The sequence below is a fragment of the Ptychodera flava genome, chromosome 8 (assembly GCF_041260155.1).
Source record: "Ptychodera flava strain L36383 chromosome 8, AS_Pfla_20210202, whole genome shotgun sequence".
NCBI classification, from domain to species: domain Eukaryota; kingdom Metazoa; phylum Hemichordata; class Enteropneusta; family Ptychoderidae; genus Ptychodera; species Ptychodera flava.
Window position 1 is genome coordinate 28186364 of NC_091935.1, and position 24664 is coordinate 28211027.

At 38.0% G+C, this 24664-nt stretch overlaps 1 protein-coding gene across 2 annotated transcripts; it reads right to left on the reverse strand.

The window, feature by feature from the left end:
* Positions 1-2590: 2590 nt before the first annotated feature.
* On the reverse strand, positions 2591-24664 carry LOC139138945 (uncharacterized). 2 transcript variants are annotated; one of them, XM_070707571.1, is made up of 24 exons: positions 24528-24664; positions 23055-23198; positions 21349-21606; positions 20721-20806; positions 19372-19470; positions 19027-19134; positions 16688-16789; positions 15963-16086; positions 14458-14630; positions 14052-14262; positions 13467-13595; positions 12694-12880; positions 12228-12349; positions 10654-10779; positions 10025-10267; positions 9523-9707; positions 9261-9399; positions 8559-8663; positions 7917-8074; positions 7219-7341; positions 6620-6696; positions 5119-5159; positions 4636-4841; positions 2591-3917 (listed from the first exon to the last, which is right to left on the reverse strand). In XM_070707571.1, the coding sequence occupies exons 2-24, from the start codon at positions 23101-23103 to the stop codon at positions 3891-3893; spliced, it is 3078 nt and encodes a 1025-aa protein (XP_070563672.1). In that variant the 5' UTR covers positions 23104-23198; positions 24528-24664; the 3' UTR covers positions 2591-3890. The 2 variants fall into 2 exon arrangements, with proteins under 2 accessions (XP_070563672.1, XP_070563673.1); XM_070707572.1 differs by lacking the exons at positions 19372-19470; positions 20721-20806; positions 21349-21606; positions 23055-23198; positions 24528-24664 and having other exon boundaries at positions 2598-3917; positions 9523-9710; positions 19027-19165.

The following is a 24664-nucleotide window of genomic DNA, read 5'->3' on the forward strand; positions in this document are numbered from 1 at the left end:
GAGCTACTGGGGTGTTCAAATTACGCCTGATTGATGATAGGTGATTGTTAAAGCTGCTGGTACACAGTAACGTATCCAGCACCACAAAAACAGCAGGTTTCTTTAAATGCAATTCCACCAGAGGCTGCAACATATGCAAATACTCCCACAATGCAACAGAATTCACAAGCACCACATGCAAAACAACACACAAAAGAATACACAATATCGCATGCAAAACTAAGAACATAATATATTTAATAACATGCACCCGGTGTAAAAAGCAATACGTCGGGAGAAACCAAAACAGAGTTCAGACTACGCTTCAATAATCACCTATCACCAATCACCTATCATCAATAGGGGAAAGCCCTGTCAATGATGGACCATTTGATCTCGTCAAATAAAACTAAACTCTGTAACCTGTGCATAACAGAAAAACTTCGAATAGTCTATTCAGACAGCAAATCAACCCTTAACAAGCGAACTGAATTCCTATCAAAATGCAGACACCGCAGTAAATTCCTTCTCATTAATAACTGACCTGACATTGGCTGCAACCGCTCATTTGCATATGCATACCCACCTGCTGCAAAGAACAGCCCCATTCCCGCCAAATCCTTACTCCTGATGATTGCTCAGTGCATGTAACAGCTTGTAGAGTGGCAACTACAAGTACCTAGATTCTCAGTATTACCATCCTGCAGAAATGCATTGAACACTATACTTTGCCTCCATTGACATACAAGCCAACCGCTTTTCGCGTATATATATATATATATATATTATATATATATATATATATATATATATATAAACGCAAAATTACAAGTACAAAGTAATGGTATCTGTTACTTAAGTTTCATGCATCCTGCAATCATCAGACAGATGAAGTGAAAGTAATACTAGCTCAACACTCTTATATATGTATGATCGGGACGTACCATTCTATTTATAGGTGGTGTTAAAATTTGATAGATAATATTTGTTTTGGTGGCGACATTTTGAAACCAACTGCGAGCGTTTGATTAACAGCGTAGATTTGTCAGCATTGATAATGAGCAGTTTTTTCTGATATACAAAGATTACATCGCTTGCTTATGTTAGAGTAACTTGATGCTTTGTCAATAATTGACCACGAATTGTCATAGACCTGGTTCCTTTGTTTCAAGGTCCAGATGTACTTGGACAGCTCAGAAGCTCAGATCACCACGAAGATTGGTTAAACGTTTGTTTTCTCTGGCATTGCGCGGGAATCGATTTAAATACTATTTACAGGTTCCTGGGGATGACTGTGGTCCAATGTCATTAGTATTCTGGTCGATTTGTGATTTTGAAATTACCTAAATGGTGAGTTATCAATTAAACCTATAACTTCTGAACATTTCCAGCATTCGTCTTGTCGACAAGTCCTGTATAGGCGAATTGGCCATGGATACTGTTCGAAGATGCATTCGATCGTTGATTTCAATATGTAGTATAAGGGTATATTTCTAAATATTTTGTTAAAAATGTTACTAACGCTAAAGTGTTTTATACCGAAAAAGACATTATCAGTATGCTTGATTTCCTCATTGACAACATATTTGTAGAATTTGGAGGACACATTTTCTAACAGTGTATAGGAATTCCTATGGGCAATAACTGTGCTCCCTTGCTTGCCGACTTATTTCTGTTCCCATACGAGGCAGAATTTATCCAGAACGTTAACCTAATAAAACAGAAAAAGGTCTCTGTAGCTAGAACTTTCAACCTAACAAATAGATACATAGACGATGTTATTTCAATGAATAACTCTGAATTCAGTAAATATCTCGCTATGATTTATCCTCCAGAATTGGAGATTAAAGAAACTACAGAAACGGCCTCTTCTGATTCATATCTGGACATTTTACTTGAATTTGACTCTAATGGTCACCTTTCTACTAGGCTATATGACAAGAGAGATGATTTCAACTTTAGTATAATCAATTTTCCACACTTCATAAGTAATATTCCACTCTCACCAGCTTAAGGGGTATACATTTCCCAGCTTATTCGATATGCTAGAGCATGCAGTTCATATGGTGATTTTGTAGAGAGACATGGCCATCTCTCGCACAACCTGTTACATCAAGGTTATACCAGAGCAAGACTTGTCTCTACATTCAAACGCTTTTTGGCAGGTATCGCAAGCTGGTAGATAAATACAATATCTCTCTTCGACAAATGATTGCTGATGGCATCGGTGACATTGGGCCTTAGTTAGTGACCACTACCTATCTGACTTACAGATTGATATATGGCGGGTACGGGTGCCACATGTGGGGCAGGATGCGCTTACTATTTTCGAAACACCTGACATCACTTCTTGGTCTTCTGGCCAGAGGTCCATATTATCTTTCTTTCATGAATATGACTTTGTTTGTGTACCGTCTATTTACTGCCTGTTTTGTGCTGTTTTGTGTCTATGTTTACAGCTATTGTCTTACGAATTCTGACCTAATGTCTTTGGAGTATGGATTGGTATGATTGCGATTATTTTAGTAATAATAGTGCTGACAATGGATGTGCAGCCTATGTTAAGAACATACCTCTTAATCCAAGACATTGTAAGTGATACACAGAAAGCAGAGGTTGATTGTTTAATGACAAAATACTCATGGCGGGAGCAAATTTAATAATTTCAAATCACTTTACAACCCTTTGAAACCCTTACAACACACATAATTCTGTAACGTTCGATTTATATTCAGCGACAATAAACCTTTTGGTAAGTGCTTATTGAAATACGCTGCCTTCAGCTTTCAGCCATTTGAACTCCTTAAAATAGTTTTACGCAAGACACATTATTGTATTATATTGTGCTTTATCATATCACAGTTAAAAATAATGTTCTCCTTTGGAAAGTGACTAACTGGTTGTGTTTTCTTTGACTGCCTTGCATCAAGTACACATTTCTCAATTAGTCTTCATCCTGAAGCCACAATCCTGCATGTTCTACAGTTTGATTATGAATCAACAAACGTAAACCAAACAAATGCCGTAAAAACAGAAAATTACTTATCAAGAACGTTTCACCCTAGTTATTATCATAATTTTTGTACTCACTCCATTGCATTGGCAATTGTAAAGTTATGTGCTTTGTTTTTGTTTCGTTTTTGTTTGGATTTTTTGTCATTTTCATGAACTTACGATAAATGAAGTACGCACTGCAAAATCAAGTTAACGGAGAGGAGAAGGTTGTCTGACAAAAAACGTTACATAAGGAGGTTGTCCGACAAAAACCTTTCATAAGAATAAGCTACACAAAGGGGCCCATTTTCACGGAACAGCTGCTGAACAAAGTTCGTCTGCTTCCAATTTCAAAATAAGCTGAATTTTCCTTCCTTCCAAATTAAAAATGTATACGACGGAAGGAAATATATATCACAAAAGTGACTAAAATAACAACAATGAGGTCATTCTTTAAGAGCTGTTGTACAATCAAACAGATACTGTAAGCACAAACACAACATCTAGTGCCAACTAGCTACACACACGGAGATATGTTTAAATAATGAGCTTCAAATATGAACAGATACATCTAACAACTATGAATTTAGATTTTAGAGACTTATCCTGTTACATCTTCTTGCAATGCATTATATGTGTTTAGATGTAATTTACGGTATATGGAGTTAATAGTACAAATTAATAAGTACCAAGGAAATGGAGGTATGGGGTGTGTTCACTCAACATTGCACTGCTTGAAAATTGCCAGTGTCGGCCATACAAAGAAATCCTCGAAGAGAGATGATCGTTACTGCACTCGCGTGATACTGTTGTATCTATTTGCCTGTTTGACATCATTTGTAAGCTGCTGGGGTTTTTGGCGATCCTTGTTGCAGAAAAGTGCCGGGTCGAGCCCAGAAATCTGTCTTCTAAGATAATCATTGTCTACCATAAATGAACATTCCCTAAAAAGAAATAGAGAAAAAAATTCATTTAATGGATTACAAGCTGATACTGTAAACACGATTTGAACTAATTGGGGATAAGTGGATGGTGAAGTAGTGTAGATTTAATCTGCAATTGTAACCTCATCCACTTTTCTGTTTTAGTTCCACACTTGATTTTTATGAGTAATTTGTAATATTGCAATATTCAGCTATAGGGCAACTGACACTTTTGATAAATTTGAAAAACATGACGATCCAATTATCCCATATTAGTTCCAATCGTGTTTACACTTTATTATCTTTGTCCGTGCGTCTTTCAGTCTGTCTGCTATGTTTATTGGTCTGTTGCATTTATATTTACTTTGTGTTTTCCCACCTGACCTCTCATTTTTTCTCATCTGCCTGCTAGTCAGTACTGTTCTGTAGCTGCTAGTCTTTATATATTTTAACTAAATGGCCAAATTATTTTATGGGTAGTCAATAACGTAACCATTATTTACCTTATAACTAACACCATATGAAGTCATTATTCAATCCGTAAGAACTTGTTAGATAACACATTGTAAACTTAGATGAATAGATGACTACGTGAATTAAACGATGTGTGGCTGGGTTGATACATATCGATGCAAACTAACCACAAAAGGTACATACTCTATGACGTCTTATGTACACATTTGGTGAATGTATTAAAGCTGTTGAATTTTTAGGAGACACACATTCAATATAGTCTTACCTTGTTACACTTTTGAAGCCGTACTATGTTGTTCACCAGACCAGTAGCCGTGGGCCTTTCATCCGGGTTGTTCCTCCAGCAGTGTCTCATCATACCATAAATGTCTTCTGTGCAACGCTGAGGCCTTGACAGTCGATAACCCATGCTTAATTGCCGAGCTAAAGAGGCGGACTCAAGGGGTTGAAATTCTGGATATGGAGTACAACCTAGAGAATGGTTGAACACAATTCAACACCATTGACCATTAAATAAATGACTTCTAAAAAGCCTCAAATGAAATTTAAAGTTAATTGCCGAAATCATCAAATTCAAGATCTCCAACTGTGTACATGTGTATAGCAAAAGGCAGGTTGATCTGCTTGTTAAGTTCGCGGGTCTCCAGAGTTAGCTGTACCTTAACAACACCGGCACACCCAAATGTAATATCTATAAGTTTTGCAAGGCTGCGCGAGTATATACATAAGTGTTAGAGCTGTTGCATACCTAGTGTAACCATTTCCCATAGCAAAACTCCATAGGACCATCTGTGGAGAAAGATCGACCAGAGTTTATGAGAAAAATATTTTCATTTTTGTTTCGCAAATTTTCTGTTCATGCATTCTGTGTTAATTGAACGGTCTGTACTATAAGCACCAATTAGGGACCGTTCAGTTTTTACGGCCGGGGGGGGCCGGCAAAATCCAGGGGGGGGTATCGTAATTTTGGAATCCGCAAAGGGGGGGTCATTGCTTTTTCACTGGTAGGAAAGGGGGGGTCACCACATTTTCAAAAACATAATACCAACAATAAAGTTCACTTTATGCCATGGCCATGCTTGACCCTCTTAACCGGCGGGCCGCCTTCGGCGGCCCACTACAATAAATATACGTTATGTATTACCCATGACCCTCTTAACTGGCAGACGCCTTTGGCGGCCCACTCCAATTAGGTTTACTTCATGCAATGGCCATGATCCGACCCTCTTTACCGGCGGGCCGCCTGCGGCGGCCCACTACAATAAATTGACTTTATGTAATACTCCACGGCAATCTTACTGTAAAATTCCCAATTGAAGCCGCGGCTTGTATTAGAAACATTTTTGAGGGACCCCTGGGATCACGCACTGAATAATGGTAATGGCCGCGCGCCTTCAGCGGCCCTGTCCAGTAAAGTCTACTTTATGCAATAGCCATGATCGACCCTCTTTACCGAATAGAACTAGAATAAACACTAGAATCACTAGAATAAAGTTGACTTTACGTAATGGCCCACGACCCTCTTAACCGGAGGGCTGCCTTTGGCGAACCACTCCAATAAAGTTTACTTTATACAATGTCCATGGACATGAGTTGTCTATGGAAATGAAGTCAAAAATTGCCTTACAGTCATCCTAATTAACAGACGTTTCAATGGATGTGGCTGAGAAGTTTGTGCACTGGCATCTCTGCTACACATATAAAGTGTGCCGCGTACCGGAGTTCAAATCCAAATCATGCGGTTAAATTTGACATATGGGTTTGGTTATTTTTCAGGGGGGTCATCAATTTTTTTCGTCTGACAAAGGGGGGGGGTCATCTTTTTTCACAAAAAATGCAGGGGGGTCTATATTTTTTTGAACACCGGCGACAAGATTTTGCCGCCCCCCCCCCCCAGGCCATAAAAACTGAACGCTCCCTTACAAGATGTAATCAATTTTACCGGTGTCCCACGCAAGACATTGTATATTAGCACTGTATGAACTTTACTGTACAATAATCCTTTAAAGTGTTTATATGAACAGCATGAACATGACCCAAACTCTCCGATCAAAGTATTTCCAATAGCTGACTGTTTAACTTGATATGTATTGATTCGTTATCAGGATTTCACCACAAACTTATTGAAATAATATACAATTATCTAAAAATTTCTCTATTCCTACATAAATCTTTACATAGCGCATATATACATATATGGTTATATTCAATAAAAACACAGCTTACAGAAACAACACCTATCCACTTACATATCAGATTTACTGGAATGTACCCCATTCGCAAGTGCTTCAGGGGCCATCCAACGGACAGGTACAAGCAACCCACCCTAACAGAGGTATGTGACAAAGAGTAACAAATGTTATGACAAAAAGGAAACGACGACAAAGAGTATAATACAGTAGAATGCAATTGTGCCTATAATAATTATGATGTGGCTTTAAAAGGTTGCAGCATATTCTTGTAGAAACCCGGGCAAAAGAAGTGTCCATATTTGGTGCACTTTTACTACAATGCCTACCACGGCTGCCAATCTCTTATCTATAGGTTTCACATTTCTAAGCCATCAGAGGAAGATGCTTTTGGCATGGCTGAGGAGATCTGTCAATGCCAATCCAGGCAGCTGTGCAAGCATAAACATGTTTTCAATGATACAGAAGATAGTACACAAGGAACATCTTTCTATGGTTTTTAACGATAATTATCAGGATAGTATGATCTTCTTCCTTAAAGACAAGATATAAGCTTTGTGTGTCAGCCTTGATGTGGTATCGGTTGTTTTAGTGAAAAAGTCAAGTTTGTTGACCCCGTCTAAAACAATTTTCGTCATTCAGGATTTGACTGGACGTACCGTTGTGTGTCTTTGGTATTGCCCCTTTTGATAAACATCCCTTGACAGACCAAAATCCGCTATTTTGGCGACGTCGTTGAATGAGATCAAAACGTTACGAGCAGCGATGTCACGATGTACAACCTAAAAGGTAATTATGAGCACATTAAAATCCCTAATGTTTGAAAGAGAACTTCATTCTGTTTATTCATATCTATCATTTTAGGTTAACAATATTAATATGCCACTTAAATTTGTTAAATTGGAAGCATATTTTCCACAACAGAAAGCATTATATAGAAATACAGTTATTGAAGTTATTTCTATCAATTTGCTTTTCGTCGAAAAGTAAGCAACACTTCAATTGAAAGGGGAGGTTTTACGTTGAACAAAAGAAGTTCTTATTATGATTCTCTGTCCAAATTTCTTTGCAGTCAGCTAAGACCACTTGACTACATAAGTAGATGGTCCTATCTATCAATATTATATGATAAGTGGGTCGGTTTTTTTATCTGCTGTCGAAACTCCAATTGTCAGTCACCAATTACGTAAATGCATAACTTGTGTCAACGTTTGCTTCATGTATCTTAACGAAAAAAAACTTTATAGGTTTCATAAAAACACAATGAGAGCGTTCCATGCCAACTGAGGTATTATAACTCGAAGAAGGCGTACAATCGTATGATAACTAGGTTTCAAAATAAAAACATTTGACTTACCTGTTGATGATCTAGATATTCCAATGCTCTGGCCACGTGCAGAGCAAATGTTACAAGACTACTGTCGAACTGTTCGGTAACTTTGCTCTCCTTTGGCCACGTTTTTAGATAATCGAGTAAATCTTGCTTCATAAGCTCAGTCACAGTGCAACAATGGCCTATGAGATTACACCAAGACATTTAATAATATTTACTTTGCTTTTCTTTGAGACAGTGTATGTCATCAAAGTCATCAAACGGTTTAAACATTATGATGCAAAACCTAGTCTGCAATGGAATTGAAACTGTAAACCTTGTGGTGTAATTAGTTGGCACCAGTATTTGGTTTGCATTGCTATACGATTTCGATCAACATTAGGTAATGTGATCACATCTCCTACCAGCCATGCCTTTAACAGGTGATGTGTGCGTGCATGGCGCGTGTACTTCGAGGAAGATAGCAACAGCATGTGAATGAACTGAATGGGCTGGAAGAAAACGGCTCCCATGGTTTGCAAAAACTCGTGTCGGTCGCATGTGATGCAAGGATCTGAAAAACTCGTCATGCTCATGCAATCACTGATGACATACCATAATCAAAAAGTTTGAAAAAACGGAAATACGTCACACTGAAATACGAGAATCGTCGACAGATACGCTTACTTTGTTCCAAGATAACTCCCATGAATGTGACAACATTTGAATGGCCTTGAAGCTTCTGAAGGAGTTGAATTTCTTGAACAAATGTCTGCCAATGTTCGATATCATCTGAAATTAGATGAGAATGTGAATTTCATTCCTTGACTTGTTTTGGAGTTTGTTTATCAAGTACACTTTCCTTCCCTTGTACTGAACGCGGTACTGCCTATACGTCTACTTTTTATCACATAAAACTGTTAGTCCCAGATTTCATTTAAAGCGAAATGAAAGTATGAATAGATATTTTAGAGAAAGTTTTTATTGATAAGAATGATTTATTATTCAATATCTATTGAAGGTATGTAACATTCTACAGTCTCTAATATCTCATATTGCCTCAGAACTATTTTAATATGTCCAGCGTCATCTATATCTGAACTGCACTAGTGGTGTAGTATCCATTTGTCTTGAAATAATTCTGTGTAAAGCTGGAATGTCAGACTTCGGAGGCTGGTATGCTTAGACACGTAAACTTAAAAATGGGGAAATATATGGGTTTTTGCTTGTCACTATGTGAGATACTGCTACAGCAAGTTCTCTCACTTAAAAATGTATGTGGTATGAAGATATTTTCATTGAAGCAAGTTATTTTTAGGAAATAAAATGAACTGTTTGCAAGATGGAACCCCATCGACCAAATTTTTACCTGAAATTGACTTCTCTTACCTTTCAGTATTTTCACAGCCACAATTTTAACTTTATCTTTGGAAAGGGCCAACCTCGCTTTGTGTACTTTTGAAAACGCCCCTTCGCCAAGCAAATGAAGAATTACTAGCTGTTTCCTATGAAAAGTCGGTACTCCTGGCTGTAAGTGACAAGAAATCAAAGGATTAAAGGGAAATTCTTTCCTTCCCTCTAGCATAGAGCAGCCTGTACATAACCTGTTCTCGGGCTTTCAGGTCGACACTATGATGGATACCATACTCACCGATATTGTTCTCTTCCTCTGTGCAAAGGTATAATCGAGACGACAGTATCCATTCCACTGAGGTCGTAATCTTCTCACTCTTAATCTGATAATGGTGACAATGCCAACAGCAACGAACACAGAGCAGGTGGCTGCAATGATGCCGATGATCAGACGTCCAGTCTTACCGTTCCAGTGATCTGACGCTGCTGTAAAAAAATTCTGCTACAGTCAGATTGTGCGGACAATGAATATATATAGCAGCATGTCACAACATTTTGCCTAGTTCCTGACTTAACCATGTGAACTATTTTTGTAAGATGTGGTTATGCGTTGAGAGGTATGAATGTATGTATGTATGTATGTATGTATGTATGTATGTATGTATGTATGTATGCTCACTTGCTTTTGTGTGTGCATTGTTTATCTCTACGTACGGTATCTATTTTATGTCAATTTCTGTATCGTTTTTTAAACGTGTGTATTCTTATGTTCACTTCATATTGGCCTAAAATAAACTCGCCTTTAACGTTCACCGAAAAAGTACACACGTTGGAGTTGTTCCAATTGTCAAATACAGATATGACGACTTTTGAATTTCCAACAGGAAAGAGTTGTCCCGAATCATGTGTAGATGTCATATTGGCTATGCCATCGTTGTCAGTGGCTGTTACCGGAGGCCAGGCCACATTCACCATATCTGAAGAACTCGAGAGAAGTTTGGTAATGTCAGATGGGCACCCGTGGATGGATGGCTTTTCTGTGTCTGATTAAGAAACCCAAATAGAGTGTTAGTGAATACGTGTTAGTTGTCAATAAAATGGTTATTTATAAGGCAAAAATTGTAGTATATCATTGTACTAAATATTGACTTTGTGCCAAACATTTTTCATTGAACACATTTTCTTTTTTTAAATATGCTCATATATTGAACTGAGTCATTATTTCCCGTGACTTTTTAATCCGTTCACTAATGAATAATAGAAACATCTTGGACTTCGACGTGTTACAGTTTGGATAAATTGGTTTTTTGGTTAAGATTTGTTACTTTGGAGTTAATTTTATGAAAAGGAAAATGCATACATGAAAAGAAAATTGATCAGAATCACAAGGAACTCCTCAAAAGATCCAATCTTCAATTTCTGACCCTACCTCTGTTACATATTTCTCCAGTCCAACCCATCAAACATTGGCAACCTGTTGAGTGCGTACATGTAGAGGCATGGACACAGTTGCAGTTCTTTGTGCAGTTCTTTCCCCACGTGTTCACGGGACAACCTGTTGCAGTAATGAAAACTGCCATCAGTGATAAGCTCAATATCTTTCCCAAAACTTGTCTCCCATGTTTTATCCATCCTTCGAGATGTTCTCTGTATTTTAATTTGGCATATTTTTATCGTTAGATTGCATCTTTGGAAAATAATCAGGCGAAAATAAAAATAATACCGTGTCAGTTTATCAAGTATGCCAAAGGATTGGTCTGATCGGAAGACACTTCTCGCCAGTTATGGTAAAATGGTAAGATGCCAGCGCAAAAACGGGCCCCTTAACATGAATAGAAGATTGGTACACACAGGACAAAGTTGCGGGTAAGTGTAAAAAAAAACATGGAGATTATTAAATGTTTTTTCCTGTGCTTCACATCTCACTGTCATGACGGAGTTTGCGTGCGACGTATGTGAAGACCTCAAAAGTGTCCCCATCCTCAAAGTGGTACCCATCCTAAACGTCCGGTAGGATTGGGGGTTAAACTCAGCCTGACAACACCGACCGCATAATGGACGCTTTTGCAGTCACAGGGACAGTGTTGATGCAATATTAGTCGCTTTTTAATACCTGAAGTTGGAAAAGAATTATACAAGAGAATGGGTGAGCACAGAATTAACAATGGGGAGGGCTGGTGTCTATATAAATCATGGTTTGCAATATTTGGTCGCTAGCTCTCCTTTTCCGTTCAGCGATGCTTGCTCATTATTCTAAATCTGCTTTTGCTTTTTCGGGTACTCAGATTTCGGGGCTAACCACTTTGAGACGCCAAAACTTGTTTCATGATATTAAAGCAACAGCCCCCGCTGTATTTATGCACTTATTTTGAGTACAATGCTCTCCATGTAACCACTTGGGCTCTATTTACAGCGGTGAGTGGCGCATTGTACCCAAATCTCATGTATACCCTCCTCCGCGGGGTTTGTTACTGTAGTAGTCGTCTAGCCTGTGACAGGGTTCCAAAACTAGTGTAGGTCATGCAAAAACAAACAACAATATATCCAAGAATGCTGTGTGATTTACAAGACGGTATGAACTCATTTCTTCCAAAATCAAGACTGGCTGCAAGTCACTTCAGCTCCAAGAGACGCAGTTGCCATAGTCAAGTTTTATCTTGCCAAAAACCTTGAAAACATTGACTTACTAATTACTAAATCATTTTATATTACCATATCTGATTAATTATTGTATTTTCGTATAGTTACTATTATTCCGTTTATTAGTAAATTATTATTTTTTCGCATGTGGACCCTTTACTGTCTTACTCTTATTTTTCTCTGGTATCACCGGAAGAATATGGAAAAATATTGAAATCACGAGCCATTTATTTTAGGTGCAGGGAGCAGTTGGAGACGGGCATGTAGATCAGGTCTCTCGAAACACATTCTCTCTTCTTTGCCTTATTTTAATATCAGCAGATGTGTACGCCCAGCGATGTCTTGTTGAGAAAAATGGCTTACCTTTGATACTTATTTTCACGAAGTTGGAAGTAAAGTTTCTCTCTTTATCATAACCAGCCCCCATACATCTGTAATTTCCAGAGTCTCCGTACGTTGCTTTCGATAGTGTCATAACGTGTGTACTGTCATAAGAGAGCGGTATGGGAAATGAGATGAGAGTCCATAAGCTTCATTTGACGAATTGTTTGTATTGAAATGGCGTTATACTTTCTTGTAACACTACATTTTAGCTCTAAACTATACTTTTTTTCTATAAAACAAGCACACTCTTGAGTTCAGTTGCCAAAAATAACACAGGGCATTAGCCATAGACACGTTGTTTTTGCGAATTTAACAACGGGAATTTTGGCATGAATTTCGAAGTACAGAAAGGAAGGTTTAAAAGAATCTCAGAACAAAACTCATGAAAATGTATGGAGCCTTAATGGAGCTTTAAGTGAGCAGATACTGTAATAATATAACTAACCTTGACATGGTGCTTGTTATTATTCGCACATTTTTTGAAACGTCGGCTAACAGGTCGTCCCCGTTATGTTCCCATTTCACAATCTCTCGTCTGATACCCGTGAAAATGCAGCGAAGGCGGATAACACCGTGCAGGGGAACCGTACCTCTACCAGAGTCTACATACAAACTGACGTATGGAGTAATAGCTGCAAAGAATACACAACGATGATGAAGATCCAAAATCCAGAATATCATGAAAATCGTTGGCGTTTATCAAGCTTGATGTCATTGATGCGTTCATGATCTTTGAACCGGTTGACGGCACGCAGGGATGAAAGAATTCATAAACAAATATTTTATTTGCTGTAGTCACAAGTGTTCTTATTGTTCTATGCTGGCTCATTGCTGTTGTAGCCAATGAGAGAATTCGGTGTGGTTTTTTTTGGGTTTTTTCAGGTTTTTTGTGCAAACTTGCTCTTGAAATAAGTCTCAAAAAGTTGAAAAAAAGTGTTTTAATATATAGGGTTAGATTGTATCAATCCAGAAAATAATGTCGGTAGTGCCTGTTTCTGCCGTTGACGGTTTTGTAAAATAAATTTACCGTTCATGTCTCTCTCCGTTCACTTCATTTCACTTTACATTTAGCTTTTAGATTTCCTTTCTTCATATTTTCACAAGTAAATTTTCATTTGACAAAAACAAACGAAAGCAGCCCTAGCCCCGATTCGTATGGATATCGACTTAAACCTGTTAGGATGAATGAATTAATAAAGTACTTTCAACCACACTCACGGATGTCACAAGCCGGCCCCTGCCACCCGGCTGCACATTTACAAGCTCCATTCCATCCGTGGCATGTCGCACCGTTCATGCACATACACTCCTTGTCGCATTTCGCTCCAAACCTCCGGTAAGGACAACCTGGAAACGGAGATGTACCCATAATCAGTATGAATTGACGTGTATGTAGATTAATATCGGAATGTGTGGTTTATGACAAGTCATCCGAGATGACATGTCCTCGTGCATTCTTACGTTCCTTGATTTGATCTACAAATGTTGACGCACAACAACTATTAAGGAGGCGTTGCACTTCCCCAATACATTTTTTTTTCAAAGCAATATTTCTTATCAAAGATGACATGAAAATCCCATCAAGCTGCATTTTCTAAATGATTGGTATTTCAATTGGGAAAGGCACAACTGTTGCCGCCATAGATTCAGAGAATAACCTGTAACAACTCAACACATCGAAGACCACAAAATACGACACGAGAAACGTACGAGCATCTAGCTCCCTTCTTCCGTGAAAACAACATAGCTAGCACCGATTTCCTGTTTTCGTCTTGTTAAGTAAGATATTGTAACTGTGTATACCGATTACTTCAATCTCAATCGATTCCAAAACCAATGGGAAATGTGTACTTGGGTCTGTCAACGAAAGTTGGTATACCAAGTGTCGATGCGTGTCAAAGCCTTTAGCTGCTAATCGTCCCAGTACATGTCTTGAGATATAATTCTGATATGCTTCTTTGCCGAGCTTCGCTACGAGACGTTTAATAAATGGCCTAGCTGGTGCATAATCCCACTGTGAGTTACATTTCAGAAATTAATGGAACAGAAAAATAAGGTACTCGTTAAAACAAATAAATGTACGGATGTAGGTCTTGTGGTGTAAAACGTGAATTCTCCTCCACAAACGTACACTAATTGAAAAGTGGGTCTTTGCATAAGGTTTTTTGGTTAGATGTAAAATACAATGTAAGCCTTTGTCGTGACTAACCTCAATGTTGTGTGTCGTCATTCGCACCTTGAGATCTGCGGATTCAGAGAGTATTTCATCCACCTTTACTGTTTGGAGTGGGTGATTGGCTGTGTTTGTTATTTGCAGGAAAAACTCATCCAAACTGTGGCCTCTTAATTTCTTTGGAATCGACGCGTACACATAAACGTCACCTGAATGACAACACAACAATTATGTCTAGGTTTACGAACATCAAAGAACTGTATGTTGAAATCTAAAAGCAGATTCACATGTAGGAACTACAGTTATGCTCTTCACTAAGTATGGCAAGAGAACGTATGTGATCTACATGACATCTCATTCGTTAATGTGTAAATTTTGCGATGAGGAATGTAGATTCCAACTTGTTAATGTCCAGTGACTGCGTAGATTCCAAAAAAAGAAAGCAGAGTGCACAATGTGATAGGTGCAAATTTTACTCATATACCTTCTTTATGATTTTAATCATTTAGTTACGACAGTACATCGCTCTCCAAGCGGAAGTGATCTAACTGGACTCTTTAGCGATCGTTCTACTCGGCGTGCCAATCGAAAAAAATCCTAAAAAATGGATAGTTTATTTACCGTGCCTGATTCTGTGCATGCGCATTTATTATTATTATACATTATATTACCATACCTTGTCCGTCGCATTTTAATTGGTCGAGCTGAACCCCCGGGCTGAACCATGTGACCGACCACAAATACGCAATAATGGTTTGTTTTTGTGCCCGTGAATATGAATAATATCGTATGTAAACATCTTTACTTTTCAGCTAAAACGTAAATTGTAATTTAACAAAATACAATGGAACACTTGTGGGCCTAGTTCAGACCCTTTTTCGAAAAAATCTCAAACTTTGCAAATTTTTTACAGCGGGCGCATTACTCACTGACAAGTTTTGGGACCCCGTTGTCGTTCGCGTGGGAAATTTTCGTAAATTTTGACGTTTTTTTTGGTTCGTTGATAATATAATGGAAATAAAAAACACCGCACAGACCATTAACGTTTATTAATGGGCGCGGGCTCGAGGAAATCCAAAATTAACGGGCTCGGCAAGCCTCGCCCGTTAATTTTTGGCTTTCCTCTCGCCCTTGCCCATAAATAAACGTTAATGGTCAGCGCGTCGCCCGTTATTTCTGTAGTAATAATTGTTAAACTAGCAACTGTAGCTTTCTTTCATGTCCTTAAGAACAATCTAATTTCTGGTTATTGCACTGAACGTAATATGCGCCTCGAAAGTGAAAGACTTTTTTGTTCAAAAAAGTTTCCCCAATGAAACTTTCAACCATACGCTTAGCAAATGTGGGGAAATAAAATTTACGATTTTCGAAAACCAAGACGATGACATTTTTCTTACTCCAAGACTTTAAAGTGGGCCCCACAAGTGGTATATCAGACAAGAATTTTACGAATTTGAAAGTCTGAATATCTGTCCCCTAAGTGCATTATACCTTAAAATGAATCACAATACAAAATTACAGTTTGTGTTAATGACACCTACATTGTGCATTGTTGATATCGACGTCAACGTCACCTCTCCCGGCGATTGGATTTCCACTGTTCGACGCCCAGCTGTCAAAACCGTTGAATCGTACGTCAAATATCCAAAACCATGGCTTAATATTCTTAAAATCAACAATAATATAAAAAGATAAATTGGCTGCATAATCAAAAGAAATGACACACACACACACAACACAATATATATATAGTATATATATATATATATATATATATATATATATATATATATATATATATATATATATATATATATATATATATATATATATGTATATAAGCGGTTTTTTGTTATCAATGCAGGCAAAGTGTATTGATTAGCGCATGAAAGTCTGCAAGTGGCAGCTATAATATTATATATATAATTAAAATATATATATATATATATATATATATATATATATATATATATATATATATATATATATATATATATATATATATAATATATATATATATAGATATATATATATACATACTAAGTTTTACGGCTAATGCCTGGCATTGTCCATGCACATTCATATTGAACAGCGCCATCGTGGTTAACGCTTATTTGATGATTCTCGCTTTATGTCGAAAACAAATATTTCGAATGGACACCAAACAACCTTAGCATTTTTATTGTCATAAAAAGACTGAATGTGTCTCTGTACGTGCCAAACAAACAACCGTGTATCACCTAATAAACGTAATTATTATACTCACAGTTGGTCTTTCTCTGGTTTCACACAATTTGTTGTAATATGGCGGCCAGTGGGCGACATCGTGAACAAGAACTTGTAAACTGTACGCTAGAATGGGGCCGTGCTGTTCGGTGAACGAAAAGACAGTACAGACACATGTCGAAAATTTTCAATAAGCATGAACTACAACAGCAAGTAAATTTACTCGAACCGTTGGTCACTATTTCAATGTTCGTCTTGTGCTTTTTCTCGGTTGAATATTCACTATGCTTTAATAACTAAGACTTCGTTTGGCGATGATATAACGGTTACTTGTAATATCGCGTTTGACATCCTAAGGATCGTCTATGGCTGAAAGGGACCGAGTCATCTCATCTGCAGCTGCGTGCATGGAAACAATAACTGGTATGCTGATATGCACAATATCCTGACATTCCTTATGCACATTCGAAGTTTCAAAATGGCGGCTGTACCGAAACTGTACATGTAAGCTTCATGTAAACCGAGGGACACAGCCAAAATTTATTTTGCAAACTCTTACAGTAGTTGGAAAGCTACTGGTGAACCATGAACATACATCAAATGATGTATTTACTTCACATTTGCCCTACATTCATCGCAAATGTCTGTGAAGAGGCAATCTTAGGGAGCGTTCAGTTATTATGGCCGGGGGTGGGCCGGCAAAATCCAGGGGGGGGGGTCACCTCAAATTTGAAAACTGCAAAGGAGGGGTCATGTATTTTTCAAACAGCTCAGAGGGGGTCACTTAATTTTCATAAGTATCCGTCCCGTCAAAAAGCAGTTTCAGTGTTCAGACATATTCTGGGAGATAAAATGATTCGTTGCATGATTTCATTCTCTGAAGTTATTCACCTGTAAATCTGAACAAAAGTATAATTATCTGTCACATGAACATCTTGACTTGACAACTCTGAGGCTTGTCTTATTGTAAATCAAGCTCACTGCACTGAGGGCCATGAACAATTCCTATTACTTACATATTAGAGATATAGCAAGTTTTGTCAGGGAAATTATTTAACAGTTACCTGTACTGAGACTACTAGTACCATGAAAAAAGAAATTATACTTTTAGGTGAAATTAACAATATCATAATTGTTGTCCACATCTGAACTTTTAAATACCCTATTTGAATCAAGTACATTTGTATCAATTATCAACACCTATAAAAGCACAAATTAATTTAGTTTAGCATTGTAAAAAAATTATTCTTAGTTTTCTCATAGACTCCAATGTATAGTGAATCAACATTTCGGTGAAATTCCAAAATCCAATTTCTTGCACACACATCAACCTTTAACCATCCTAGGCTAACTAAGTACTTTAAAATGAATTGTCAAATGTCTATAAATACACAGATTTTGATAGTTTTGTATTGGAAAAAAATTATTCATTTTCCTCATAGACTCCTATGTACAGTGAATCTACATTTTGGTATAATTCCAAAATCCAATTTTTGGCGAACACATCCATTTGTTACCACCCTAATCTAATCAAGTACATTGATATCAATAATCGAGAGTACATAAATACATGGGTTTACCTATTTTTGTATTGGAAAAAAAATATTCATACTTTCCTCATAGACTCCCATGTATAGTGGATGAACATTTTTGGTGAAATTCTAAGGTCAAACTTTTTGTCCACATGCCAGTTGTAACAACCATATTTCATTTAAGTACATTTATGTAAATTATCAACTATCTATAAATGCACAGATATAGTTTTGCATTGAATAAGTATTACATAGATTTCCATACATGTATGAGAAAATATATGTATACCATGTATGGTGAATCAACATTATCAACAGCTGATTTTTAATTAAATCCAAATATCAAAATTTTGTACACACACGCTTGCAAAAAAATTGCGATCCTCCAGTAATTTCTGTCCAACCCCTTTAAAGGGTAATTTCAAAATTATAGCACGTCAGAAGTGGAAATCTGAGCTTTAACACCTTTTGAGTTTGTAAGGAAGGTCATTTGAAAAAATCTAAGCTCTTTTTTGGGGGGATTCTATGCTCCATATCTTTACTCAAGCAATGTGAGGGGGGGGGTCATGAAATTTTTGTCATCTTGAAAGGGGGGGTCATCAAGTTTTTGGTACAATGGGTAGTGGCGTTCACTTATTTTGACTGATGCGCAGGAAGAATTTGCCGGCCACCCCCGGCCATAATAACTGAACGCTCCCTTATCAACAAGGACAATGGACAGGACGACTCCTCCCTTTAATCGGCAAACAGATATCTTGAGCGATTGCTCAAACACGGTCCATGAGGGGACTGTGGCTCAAAAACAATATTTATCGACTCGACCTATACGCAGATAATGTTCACTCACCGTTTCTGTAGCATGCATAGTCAAATTGAAACTGGCGGTGATGTTCGCCGACAGGTACGCAGCTACAACGATGTAACGCGCATCATCGCTGACCCCGAAGCGGTTAAACTGTCGAAAACAGGACTTAAGTAAGTAAAAAAAGTTTAAAATCGATTTAAAATATTATATCACAGTTAAACAATAAATGTGCACACAGCCGCTCATAAGCGAAACTATCATTATACTCACAACCGGTCTTTCACGCGTTATCTTATAATATGGCAACCATGACGGACGATATGGTTTTTGAAAAATGAAAGGTATAATACAACTTTGACATTTTTTGAGCCTAAAAGTTATTAACACCTGATTTCCATAAACTATTTCCAAGGAGGAAAAGTGAGTGAAATTATCGTCAGACTGAAGGTCAGCTACGTCAAAAATCGGCATTCCAGGTCCAACGTCCTGTTTTGACGAAAAGAAAAACGACACTGTTTTAATTACTGAGACAATTATCAACTTGAAAACATTTCACAGCACGTTAATGTAAAAATTTGCAATTTCATAGTCCGTTTCTCATATGTCGAGGAGAAATAAACGACTTCTTAAACCTAAAAAGAAGTAATGAAATAATGTCGATGTACTATATGATTTGTTTTAGGTATGCAAGTGAATGTGAAATTGCCAATTTGCTAGAGATAGACATTGTACGATTTTAGGCAAATCAATATTCCCTACCCCTGAGAAGCCATTGTCAGTTCACTTGCATACTGAAAAAATACTCATATACTCTTTCCATAAACGAATACGTTCGTGTAGGTTATCGAGCATCACTTAGCTACAGTAACGGTCAGCTCGAAAGTTTGACTTGGTTGCTTATGTAGAATTACGTCGTTTCATCAAGTTCTTAATGACCAGCGCACGATCGAAAACTGTCGTTAATACAGAGTTGGATGAAAGCGCGGCATCTGCGCATGTCTGGGGTGGACGCGATAGCCGGTAAATCTCGCGATAACTCCACAGCATCGCATTCAAAACAAATGTTGTATTCACCGACTTGTTGCAACCAAATCTACTCATTAGCATGTTTCTATTGTTGTTACCAGAAGTCATGTAATCACTTTTTCCTGTACTATCTGGAAATAAGTCCAAAGTTGTCGATAAAATTACAAAAAACAATGTCCTTTTTGCAGAAACCGAAACTTTATAAAGCTTCGAATCCACTCTTTTCGCACATCCATTGTTTACATGTAAATGTTTGAGATCATGCACTTTGTATGTACGAGACAACCTCGGCCCCTTTTATCGCACTTTATTATTTCGATCCCAGGGAATATTGTATAATTTATCCTATACAGAGAGCGACTTTTCTTCAAAGATTCAAAGTAAGTCGACAGCAAAACTGTTGGCTAGCCATGAGAAAACATCGAGATCAAAGCTCAAGACAACACATATTGTTTATAGTTCCATAAGTGATAAAGGAGGACTTCGTCCCTTTAGTGAAATATTCTATCATTCTCCTGGGATAACTGTAAATTTATTTAACTACATTTCACTTGTTCAAAACTGAAATACAGTGACGATGACGAAGGAGTAATCTCAGCAAACATGCAGCATTTCAACAAAATATGATACAATAGATGAACACTTAGCGCCGCTGTTTCCTCAGTCAGACTGGTGAACGGTCGCAGACCATACGACTAGATACAACCTACCTCTATGATATTAACAGTGAAGGATGACACGATTGGGTATCGGTTTAACCTGTCCTCATTGGCACACGTCATCGCACCACGTGATCCTTAAGACACAAACATCGAAAAGGGAACTTTAACTTATTTGTTCTTCGTCTGTTGAACAGTAGTTATTTTTAAGCAGATTTGTGAATATTTGATTTGTACAATCATACATAATCCAAGCTTGCTCATTGCTCCAATTAACTGCAAATGGACTTGACTGACCAATCGAGTTCCATTGACTAATTCTAATTTAATTTAATATAATATAATATAGATCAAAGGGGCATCAAGCTCTCAAGAGAAGATTTTGTTATTTTTAAAACAGAAGTGATGAAGAATATATAGGTAAATAATGTGTGTGTCAACCTCTTAAAAATCTCTCTCTCTCTCTCTCTCCTCTCTCTCTCTCTCTCTCTCTCTCTCTCTCTCTCTCTCTCTCTCTCTCTCCAGACGTGTGTTCATGATAGTATTGCAGCATTGTGTCGCGTTGAGTGGCAGTAAAACTGATACTGACACTGAAAGGTATACTGTACACTCAGGCGGGGATATTAAAATACACACATGTCACGACACGTAAATGACATAGAGTGGCATACGCCCTCACCGGGACAACAAAAGCGAACTTTGTAATCGTGACATTTCCCGTTCTTCTGATCTTTGTTTCTGCAAACAAGGCCACTTGCATTCAACTGTCGGAATATGTCTCCCGTGCTCAGAGCTGGGACTCCGTCAACTGTGACAGCTTCTATGGCTGTTGGGTTGTCACACAACCAATTAGGATACATGTGCCGAACGTTTTCGATCTTTTCCACATCTCCATGTTGACTGTCGTGACTGTTGTACCAGTCCGTCCAGTGACTAGCTATTCAGTTGAAATTCGAAAGAAAAAAGAAGATTATGGAACCTGGTCTTGGATCTCTCCAGCGTTTCGGAAATTCCAAAAAAATATTACTAGATTCGGAGAGATCCTTGACTGGATGGGACAAAACAACTCACCCCATTCTAAACGTGTCGATCCCATTTGAATTTGCATTTGTAAAAATATACCGAGAACCTAACAAATGTTCCCGTTTGAATCTGAATGAGTCACAGCAACAACCCAACTAAAAGTACGGAAAAACTTCCTGTATAGATTTGCCATGGAGGGTCTGCTAAAATAATTGTCGATCATTCAGGTGCATGTACAAAAAAGGGGAAGTAGCACACCATTATCAGAGATGCTTTGTTGCACGATCTTGTCAACAAGTATTGACCTTTGACACACTGCCATTGCTCCGTTGTTGTATCACCATAAGTGTTTAACCACTGCATTTTCAAAGTCGACCCTGTAAGGCCTTTGGTTGCAACTAGTAATTCAGGTACATTTTCGCACGTTTCTTGTTCTACTCGTTAACGTATGTCAAATATCAAATATTCAAGTTCTCAATACAGCCTGTATGCTTGTTTTGTAATGTTTAATGTCATGGTTCACGACTTAGTGACAGTTCGAACAAAAATTCATTAGCTTATATGAATATAGCATATTGTATGCAAAAATAATAATACGTTCTCCAAGATCCTTTAGGGAACTACTAAAAAAAGAATGTACTTGATTTCTTGAACATAATAACCATAGAAAATTACAGCTAATTATCTTCTCGGTCATGCTCCGAACGGCCTCTAGATTATTATGTTGTTCGTAATTTGTGAGTTCCGGGAAAGCGAAAACGGAACGGATTTCCATCTTGTGCGGAATACACGAATCGGCTGGTCTTGATGTAAAAACAAAGTAAACACTTTCTTTTTGCGGAAATACAGTGGTTAGTCCTGGAGCAGGCCAAACTACTAATATAACTCAAAAGTGGAGGCTACATGTAGTACAAATGATTATTAATGATCTGTTTTGTTTTTTCCCGAGAAGTGATAGAAATGACATTACAACGAGGAAGCCTTGAAATTACAGAAGCACTCTTTCAATCAAATCAAAATCGAACTTAGCGTGCGAATGACCGACTTTTCAGTAGTTTGACTATATTCCTTACAGTCTCAAGTATCATTTACTTAAGAAGGTTATTATTTACTTAAAAAAGTTACACTACACACGCTGAGAAACACGGATATTTCAGCGAGAATACTCTTTTTTCTCCAAATCCGCGACAAAATCCATTCACATCTCAGTCTTGGTGTGATTTGTGCAGTGGTGTGTCATTAGAGAGCTAGCTCAGCTGACAAAGAAGATGGGGTGAACTGATCAGGAGTATCACCTTGTTGTTCCGTCTTATCCATTAATTATCAACACTTTGACATGAATAAGCAATATTAGTAGCACACCTGTTTGTTGCGCGGCGATGACAATAACGAACCACTGAGCATAGTCCATCGATCTTCCCTGACGTGTTTGGTCAACACACGTATGGTGACAATGTGTACTCTTCTCATGCAAGCGCTGTCCTTAAAAATTGCCGAAGTTCAGTCCTTCGAATAGAGGAAGTTTTTTTGTTAGGTCAACACATATTTTGATAACCAATAGCGCACATCGGTATCTCAAAAACAGGTGTTATTGTTATCAGAATCGACCACATGACTGGGACTCAAGTTTAAACCTGTCTGTTGTGACAAATATGGTGGACTTTATAGGATCAAGACCAGTTTGTTCGACAAAGAAGAGACTCCTTGTTAAATGCCCTGCGTAGCTTTTCCTCGTCGCATATTAGAAATAGATCGTGATGCCCTTCTGTATGGGAATGTCAAACAATATCGCATCACAACACTTTTGAGTTGCCGGACACAATAATAATTATGATTGTGCTGACAGTTTTCGGACCCCATGGTCAGAGGACACTCTTGCGTTCTATGGGGCACGATCACAACTTACAACAGAAAAGAGAGTCATCGCGCCTATTGGTCAAGAAATTGCAATGTTCTCTTTCAATTCGGAGGTTTTCTGACCGTTTTTTCAATCCCTCCAACCAGAGGGGTAATGCTTAAAGTTTTTAAAGCACCAAGAGGACGCCCTGTAGTAAGCAGAGCTTCTGGTATTTGCTCATTCTTCCTGATGTCTGAGTTGGTCTTGTCATTGTTCGGCAAAACTTTGCTAAGTGACGCGACAGCGAGGCAAACCCAACTCATATCGTTTGACCCAAAACTCCCTCCCTTCTCTCCGAAACGAACGTTTGGGGGAAGGACCTATTAAACAAAAAACCTTATCAGAACGAAATCGGAACGGTGATTGAATACCATGCATACGTAGGCTTTCCTTGGCGCAACCATGCCGCATAGTCAAAGCTAATTTGCGCTCGACAAGCTAAATAATGCTCTCCCCTTCCCCTACAGGGAAATGAGTTGCGTTTGTCGCGCGCGCGTCGACGATGATCAGGAAAAGGCAGGATCGGTTAGTGCATATGCGTTTGTTTTATCACTGTTAGAAGCATGTAAAATTGCCTAATAGTAGAGTAATACTCTGAAAAGAGATATGTCACACAAGTTCAAAGGATGACGTACTGGTAAAGACTTCCATCGCCTTTGCAAAAAGAGGAGAAGTGATCAAAGTTTCTTACGATGACCACCACCACTTCAAGGATCAACACTTTTGTAGGAATACTATACATATTGCCATACGGCGTTTCCCAGACTGGCAGTTCAAGTGTAGAGCCTCAGAATTGATTGCTATTGAATTCTGACGGGCCAGTATTGGCAGCTGCTACATCAACTACAAAAGTACCTAAATTTTGATATCTTAGTCGAGGTAGCGGATGCCAGAGGTATGTAGGTGTGACGTCAAGTCTTAAAATGATAGCCATTTACCTGTGAGTCTTCAAATATTCACCTTCTCAAAGTTTGTCGACAGGCACTGTCTCACTTTGAACTGTGCGTTTCTTTTCTACTCACGCCTCCTCGACTAAAATCAGGCCGTCCTCGGTGCGCTGTATTTTTAGTGGCCC